This window comes from Sinohyriopsis cumingii, chromosome 15 (assembly GCF_028554795.1).
Source record: "Sinohyriopsis cumingii isolate HCF-2022 chromosome 15, ASM2855479v2, whole genome shotgun sequence".
NCBI classification, from domain to species: Eukaryota; Metazoa; Mollusca; class Bivalvia; order Unionida; family Unionidae; genus Sinohyriopsis; species Sinohyriopsis cumingii.
The window spans coordinates 149,777,672-149,786,981 of record NC_142975.1 but is presented as its reverse complement, the minus strand read 5'-3'; the positions used below and the strand labels follow the sequence as shown (position 1 = coordinate 149,786,981).

Genomic DNA, 9,310 nt, shown 5'->3' with positions numbered 1-9,310 from the left:
ATACCTTCAAGTATTTCTTCGCGTACGGGTGGAGGTTGAGCTACAGCTACGCCAGCGGGAAGGCCTCGTAAAATCTTTTTTGTTTGTTTAGCTCTCCTCGCAATTTTTTCAGCTTGCTCAGCGGTCTATTTTAATATTGGACGAATACCTTTTTTCTTTCCTCTTCCTCCTTAATATCTCCCAATAAAACACTTTCAGTGACCGCCGCAGCTTTTTCATAGCTGTTGTAACGGGTTTAAATAATTGTTCTGTGCCTATAGCATATTCAACTTGTGCTTCCTGTCGCGCTTGTAAGTTTTATCTTACAGAATCTCTCACAGGAAGAATATTTTTTTATTGCTTCTAGTCGCTCTTGAGCAAATCTAGTGGTATATGCTTCTCCAATATTTGCCATTACCAATAACATAAATTTTTAATTCATAGCAGCAAGGAGGGCGACGACAACGAATTGGTTCATTTTTTGTAATCGAAGCGCCATTAATGGGTTTTTCAACCAGAAACCGTATTTGGACTAACTCAGGAGGACATTCTAAGGAGGTTTATCTCCAAGGGTTCCTCTTGAAACGTAGTCGACGTTATTTCCGGTTGAAACCCCCTGCTTGTGGAGGGTTTATTTCGACATTTGGAACCTTCTAAATTTTGTAGGATTCGCCCTCCCAGCTGCTCATGTACATTACGGGGTATTGTTTTTTTTTGAAAAGAATATCAAGCTAGTTTAGTTTTGTTACATTTTTTAAAAAAAATATTTTATTTTACAACTTATAAAAATAATATCGTACAGAGGATCTTATTTTTTTCCCAGGAAAAATCAAACATTTTAAAAACTATTGCCACAGTTACCTTAAGTTGTGCCGTATTATCTTTTAGCCGTACTGTCTTTGGGTCGTATTGTCTATTAACCACGAAATATACATTGAAGTATTCGTAACATTGACATCTATATCGGATGGGAATCAGATAACGTATCTCTCTCTCTTTTCTTTTTTTTTACCCCCACATTTTTTAGCCTGCGATGGTCAAGGCAGAAAATAATCAATACAAGGGAGGTACCATGTCTAAGCTATTGGTGTTATATATTTTTTAAATAAGCAGATTAACTTATATCAAACTATTTGTAATTCATAATATGAAAGTTCGGGCGATATACTCTATTATGACGTTCTCTTTGTAATAAATTAGAGGTACAGGGGAAAGAAAAAAATAGTACAAAAGAGTATTTAAATCACAACGAGAAGTCCCTTCAAAATGGCGCTCCCCATAGTCACAGGTAACTAAAATCCCATTTTACAGAGTTCGTGACATATGCTTTAGTGTTAATTTAGTGATGGTGGAACCTCTGATATGACTACCAAAAATACTGTCGGGTACTTCTGCGCGCCTAAGGTTTCCGTTCACCAATATTGAAGCAAAACGCATGCTGAATTCGACCGATTGACGAAACTAAAATACTGCAATGCTTACTGTACCATTTGAAAAGAGGCAATACATTGTCACCAGAATATTCTATTCAAAATAATATTAATTTTGGACACAACGGATACCATCCCCGTGTTTTCGTGACTCACGATATGTCCGCCTATTTTGCGCATAGCTTTGAAAAGATGTAATGTTTATTCATCGGGCTACGGAAATAAAGTACATTGCTTTTGATTGTTTCTTTCAGAATTTCGGTCGAGTAATTAGGTCAGTTTTATAGCTGGTTTTACAGAATTCAATGGAACCAGGCCAGTAAATGGCAAGAGATATTAAGAAAACTAAACTGATTGTGTAAGAAATTTAGTAAAGTTAAACATTTTATAAAAAAAATAAGCTATTATGTTAAAGAGAATCAACAATGAATATGATGTAATGTGTTTACAACGTCTTGTTTATGGGGGAAAAAATGACTAAAGAATTTAAAAACAGACTATATGCCAGGGAATTTCTTGAGATTCCCGTTCTAGCGGCAAGTTGACATTTTGTATAGCAGACGATTTTGAACATGTGGGACAACTTTTTGCAAAATTGGAAACTTGGATTAAAATGCAGTATTGTTTTAAGGTATACATTTCAATTTGTTATATAATGTATTTATTTGTCTGATTCTAAAAGATACACTGTAAATAGGATTTTCTGGGTTACAACTTCAAGAAGGTCATGTACTGCTCCGGTGGCCCAATAGTTAGAGCGCCCGCCTTGGATGCGGGAGGTCATGGGTTTGATCCCTGGCTGAGTCATACCAGAGACTTAAAAAAATAGTACTAACAGCTGCCTCGCTTGGCGTTCAGCATTAAGAGGTTAGTGTTAGGACTGGTCGGCCTAGTGTCAGGATAATGTGACTGGGTGGGACATGATGCTACATGTCTGCGGCATGATGCCCCAGTATTAGACATCACTATAAACTGGCACACTGCAGACATCATAGCGATATGACTGAAAAATTGTTAAAGCTATGTTAAAAATCAAAATCACATCACATCAAGAAGGTCATGGGGTGGGTCTTCATGTTGACATTTATAAATCACATTTTCATATGCATTTAGGGTAGAAATGTGAGATATTTTGTATACTGTATGAATATCAATCACTGCCTTAATAAAAGGATGATCATTCTTTATTGATACAAATTGGATATTTGACCAAAAACAACACTTGATCCAATGTTTACAGGAATGTTGTATCGTTGCACAGAATTACCCAGCACTCAGAATTAGCTGACATGGTGGTATATATATTTGCTCAGCCTTTTCGAACATGGATCAGATGCCAGATATTTCAATGCACAATCGCTGTTTGTGGAGTAAGGTCTGACAGCCTGTTCACAAAATAAAGGAAGAGTAAATAGAATATTTGAATGAAGTCTAGACTACATGGTTATCTGCTTGTGAAGTAAAACATCATAATACAGATGTAATTAGGCATGAGAAATAAACCTCACTATGCAGTATTAGTGATAGAGTGTATTTTGTTGATTGATTACATGACTGAGTAAACCTCGAATGTGTGAGTGTGTCATTTGGAATTTTAATGTAGCATCATGCCACTGACATGTAGCACAGTGTCCCACCCAGTCACATTATTCTGACACCAGGCTGACCACACCTAACACTAACCTCTTAATGCTGAGTGCCTAGCAAGGCAGCTGTTTGCACCATTTTTATAAGTCTTTGTTATGACTCAGACGGGATTCAAACCATAGACCTCCTGCATCCATGGATGCTCTAACCACTAGACCACCAGAGCAGTCCACCTGCAATGAGGTATTGCTGATTGATTACATGGCTGTAATTTTGTACACGTGAGGTGTTGCTCATTGATTATGTGACTCTCATTTTGTACACATATGAGGTGTTGCTGATTGATTATGTGACTGTCATTTTGTACACATATGAGGTGTTGCTGATTGATTACAGGACTGTAGTTTTTGTTATTTAACCTAAAAGGATGATTCACAGCAAAGACCATCCCAATTCTTTACCAAGTTTTATTTTCTGAAAGATTCAATAAATAAATAAATACTGTTTTAAGTCAGTGGTTCACAACCTATGTTGGCTGTGACCCTAAAGATAAAATTTTTGAGCTTACAACCCCATTTCCGCATTTTGATAAGTTTTGCCATCCTCAAAAAAAATATTCTGGTGACCCTCCACATTATTCCAGAATGTCCTTGTGACCATGATTTGGGTCATGGCCTCAGGAATGTGAAACATTGGTTTAAGTAAAGGCCATCAATTTACAACCCAACTGTTTTTGATGTATGTCAGCCTCATTGTACATGTACGTTGAAGCAAATAACTTATTAGCTTTAAAGTATGGTTATGATTGAAAGTTATAAAATCATTGGCAAATAACATAGAATTATATTAAAAAAATTACTAGTTTAATAGACTACTATAACTGGCATCATGGTTTATAAGGCTAAAATTCCAGGGCTCATATTGCAGATTAAGGCTAGAAGTCATTGAATAGAATTGTAGCTACAGTCAGGGCTGTCACAGACACAAGGTTTTCGGACAAATACATGTGATATTCTTAAAGGACACGCCCTTGCTCCATGTAATGCATCTCCATGATGAACCTAATTATCCCCTTGGATGCTCTTCCTTTTTATATTTAGTCACCTGTGGCCATTCTGTTAGGTTTGAAGCTAGTATGACTAAATGACTAAATAAAACAGTTAATCCTGACAGTTCCATTTGACTGAGGATATTTGAGCGACAGTACCTAAAAGTTGTGTGAATTCATCTTGACAGTAGTTCAAATCTGCAGTCTCAAGCTATTTAGATACCATACATGTACAAAGATTGATTCAACTTTTTTGTAGAACCCATGTTATATCTTTGGTTTCTTCTTCAGGGTCAACTTCTAAGGCATTTAACACTGGTTAATAATTAACATATTTATTTTGAATTGGTGTTTTGCACAGATGCTGCTTGGTGAAATTTTTCATTCCATCTTTTCTTTAAAATTTCATGATGGTTATTTATGTTTATATATACAGTACAGTGTAATGCCAGGTGTTTACTCGTGTAAGTTTCTTTGGTAAGAATTAAGATACTATTTTACTTGTAGTTAAACCACACAGCATTCTAAGTGATCATTCTTGGGATTGAAACTATATGTTGATAATTGTATTGCTGTAGTTTATTTTATTGCTTTTATTATTGCTGTTAGGGTTTTATAAAAATTAATTAATTTACATATACAATTTTTAAAATTAAAATTCTGTTTATTGAAAAATAATTTATTTTTAGTGTGATATTATAAATGGCTAAAATTTAATCCAAATATGTAGTAAAATAATGATCATTTACTATTTTCTTTTTCTTTCTATACTTTTGAATACGTTTTCTAGGTACAACTGGTGGAGATTATGTAATAGTGGTGGCATTTTCAGTTGAAATGTATGCTCAAAGACAATGACATGTTTTTATTTTCTTCTCACCATAATTTATTGTATTCTAAACAATACTGATAACAGATGAGTTTTTCATCTCTTGGTAATGCATATGGACAGATTGGTCACATCATTGGTTTCTTTTCTTTCACTAATACACATGGACAGACTGGCCACATCAAATAGATGAGTGTTTTTTTTCTCTCACTATACATGTGGACAGACTGGACACATTAAAAAGATGGGGTTTCTTTTCTTTCACTAATACACATGGACAAACTGGCCACATCAAACAGATGAGGTTTCTTTTCTTTCACTAATACACATGGATAGACTGGCCACATCAAACAGATGAGTGTTTTTTCTCTCACTTATACATGTGGACAGACTGGCCACATCAAACAGATGAGTGTTTTTTCTCTCACTTATACATGTGGACAGACTGGCCACATCAAACAGATCATTTTTTCTCTCTCACTTATACATGTGGACAGACTGGCTACATCAGACAGATGAGGCTTTTTTCTCTTGCTAATACAAATGAACAGACTGGTTATATCAAACTGATGAGGGTTTTTTTCTCTCGCTAATACACATGGACAGACTGGCCACATCAAACAAATGAGGCTTTCTTCTCTCACTAATACATATGGACTGGCTGGCCACATCAAACAAATGAGGGGTTTTCTCTTGTTAATACACATTGACAGACTGGCCACTTCAAATGGATGAGGCTTTTTTCTCTTGCTAATACACATAAACTGGCTGACCACATCAGACAGATGAGGGTTTTTCTCTCTCTAATACTTATGGACAGACTGGCCACATCAAACAGATTAGGATTTTTTCTCTCGCTAATACACATGGACAGGCTCCTCATGGGTCAGTGGTACTTTCTGGGGTTTCTTCCTGGTTCTTCTTCCACCATTTATACTGGCCATCATGTATAGCCTATCCTGTGCTGAAAAATGGTGTTAAACCCTATAACAACAATAACACATGGACAGGCTGGCCACATCAAAAAGATGAGGGATATTTCTTCTCTTGTTAATACACATGGACAGACTGGCCACATCAAACAGATGAGTTTTTTTCTCTCACTAATATTTATGAACAGATGTCCAGATTAAAGCTTTCCTGGACCTGCATTTCATTTTGTTTTAAAACTCTTTCTTTTTTTCAAGCTCTTGAAAGATGGATTTCCTTTCCACTTTCGAGGATTGCGAAGTCGTATGGACAAATCATTCTTGCCAGCAGATCATACAGCGTAGACAAACCTGAACCAGTCCAAGAGTTTGATGAGAAAATGCTGGAATATCTTGCATGTCCTCTTTCTAAAAAGCCATTAGTGTAAGTAAACCATAACTTAATTTACAGAATTCTGTTTCTGGTGGGTGAAAACATTCTTTTTTACTCTACCTTTATCTCATGGTGCCATGTCAGAATTCTTAACCTCAGTAATTTAAATATGATTTAAAATAGCTATTTTGAACAAAAACATTTTCTTGTTTCAGGTTGAGTGACCTTGATTTTTAACCTATTGATCTCAAATTGGTAGGTGCCTTGATTCAAATGCAAACCATCCACAAAGTTTGTGGCATAGTTAATTTGTTGAAACCATTTTCCTTTCTGGAATTCTTCTGAGAAGAACTGGCATACTTTGCCAAAGCAGTTAAAATCACTTAATATATCTAACTACAATATTAGAGAGCTAATGTTGTAACATAAACTTTCACGGGGGTAAAGATTGAAATGACCCCATCATCACTTTATGCAACAAATAATTTGCTTCATCTAATGCACTATTGATCAAAACTTCCTCACTCCTTGCATTTAAACGATTTCATCCCATCAGTGACAGCAGTAAATAAACTTCTGTTACCACAGATATTAACATGAAAGCACTTTCAGGTCTTCTTGCAACATATGTCTCAGATTTCACATAGAGACAGTACTTACAGCGATGCTGTTTTTAGATGGGGAGATGCCTACATGTCTAAATTTGTTCTTTCATTGCGATTTCTGACCATTTTACACTGAACACAATCTTATTTTTTGTGATATTTTGAATATGACAGAAGAAGCACTTATTCAAAGTAAAATTTAAGAAAGTTTAGAAAAGAAAAATGCTCATTGAAGGGTTGCCCCTGATTTTAGCTGTGGACATTAATAATGAAAATTGGCACAAATCTATTTTGAGACAACCCTGTACAGTGTTCAGTTAATTTATGCAGACACTATAAAATTCATGTCTGACTGAAAAAGGATGTGAATGAAGCAAATGAGATAAATCTATTTTTGCATTTCTACCAGTTTTACTAATCCCCTTTTCTTGAACTATGCATGCACAGGAAGTGGAAGGGATCATGATATAATAGACTGAAATAAATTTGTTGTCATATCCATTGCCTTTTTTATACTTTGTGAGGGACGCGTACAAAACTTGGCTATTATAATGTAATTTTGCCTTGCATAAAGATTCGTGAGAAAGTCTAGTTTAGTCTGGCACACCATTCTATTTACAGCATACATGCTGGGTACAACATTCTTCTGTTGTATAATGTAGTTTTCTTCATGAACATGAGAAAGACAGTCGAATGTGAAAGTCTTTTTTACTTCAGGAAATAAAAACAGTTTGAACATACCCATATGTACCCCCTCAATCTAATGAGGAGGATGCCTCTAATAAAATAAGTGAATTTTATTAGAAACACAAACTATTAGTAACACACTTGGACAGCAAGCCATAGGCTTTGGAGTGCTTCAGTCCTTGAAACCAAAAATAAACATTGCACATAAAATACTATTGTCCTTATAATCAGGTTTCCTTCATATAGAGGTGTTCACTAAGACATGTTTCATTGTGGAATTGTTGTTTTGAGCAAGATCCATGAACGATGGGAGATAACTGGCAAGTGTTCTCACATACCCACATTGATCGAGCTGAGCTGAGACTTGAATTGGCACAGAGGTGAGATAGCAGCAAGCACTTTAGACCAGTCGGCCACATGGAACCCCTCAATGTTGAGTAAAAGAACTCTAAAATCACAGTTACTTTCTTTTGATTTAATTATCACATTTTCATGACTAGCCTTATATACTCAGAACTTTAAATGTGTTTTTGGAATTCTCAAAAGCAAATGATAAACAAAAAGGCAGATAATGAGATTTTAGACATTGTGTACCAAGGTTCCAAAATATTCTGCAGTTTAGACAAGAAATAGACTATAAATAATCCAAACAAATTTACGACATTTAAAAAAAAACTGTAGTTGAGGAAGTTACCTTGAGTACTTTTACTCAATAGTTGACTATAATTGTCAATCAAAATGTTCAGAAATAATAATTGTAATTTAATTGATTACTAGTATGTATTCAATTCAGTTATTAAGTCTTGTGTGGTGGGGGTAATCAAGTCAGTTCTAAATGTATGTTGTTTTTAAATCCACATTTGTTGGCAAGTCCAAATTTGGAAAAGTTCTCTTCTGCCCTCTTTTTCAAATCTTGTATGATTTTTGGAAAGAATGTAATTGGATATGGATACCAACAATCTAAACTGCTATTATAAGGGACTGTTTAAAGCAAACATTTGGTTTGATGAACGGTATTCTTTATTCCTATGACTTAATATTGAGATTATTTCTACATCTTTCAAGAAGACCCATCAAATAGTTGCAAGTATTATAATAGGATAGTCATTTTTGGATCTCTTTTTATCGAAGTTGTTGTCATATCCTTTTGAATATGCAATTATTTTCTTTTTCTTTTCAGGTATGATAAAGAAAATAATGAACTAATTAGCCCAGAAATAGGAGTGGCTTATGCAATTGTGAATGGAATCCCCAACCTTGTGCCACAGGATAGTCGCATCATAAAGAACAAGACAGTGCAAAATGAGAACATGGAACCCAAATCCTAAAATAATAATAAACTTTCTTGTCAATAAGTTATTTGTCATATGATATGCACGAAGAATCATATATGACCCGATTATGGAACGAGTTACTTTATGCCATGTTGTACAGGTTTTGCAGTGTGACACTGTTTTTATAGATTGGACTGGATTTTATATGAATAATGATCTAAAATACTCCCTTATTATAACACTGTCCATAGGAGCCAGAATATACCTTATAGTGAGAGCACCTTACAAGGAGCACATGCATATAATACTACAGTTTAGTGAATTGAGATCCATGCTCATGCCTTATAACAGGAGCCAAAGGAAAAGATGTACCAAATTTTGAAACAAGGTACTATTATGAATAATGGCCATTTTCTGCCCCCTATTCAATTTTCATTGGATGATGTACATTATAAGTATGAGGTGGTTTGATTTAATTTTTGATGCAAGTTTTGCACATTGTCATCTTTTCCATGTGTTTCTCATTTATATTAAATATCCACAAACTATCCACTAAATTAAAAATGACG

General features: G+C 35.0%; 1 protein-coding gene across 2 annotated transcripts; it reads left to right on the top strand.

Annotated features, from left to right (window-relative positions):
• The first annotated feature begins 997 nt into the window (after positions 1–997).
• On the top strand, positions 998–9,310 carry LOC149783047 (uncharacterized). Of its 2 annotated transcripts, none has more exons than XM_089934648.1 (3): positions 998–1,046; positions 6,061–6,226; positions 8,648–9,310. In XM_089934648.1, exons 1-3 carry the CDS (start codon positions 1,013–1,015, stop codon positions 8,793–8,795), a joined length of 348 nt encoding a protein of 115 aa, XP_089790774.1. In that variant the 5' UTR covers positions 998–1,012; the 3' UTR covers positions 8,796–9,310. The 2 variants fall into 2 exon arrangements, with proteins under 2 accessions (XP_089790774.1, XP_089790775.1); XM_089934649.1 differs by lacking the exon at positions 998–1,046 and adding an exon at positions 1,119–1,267.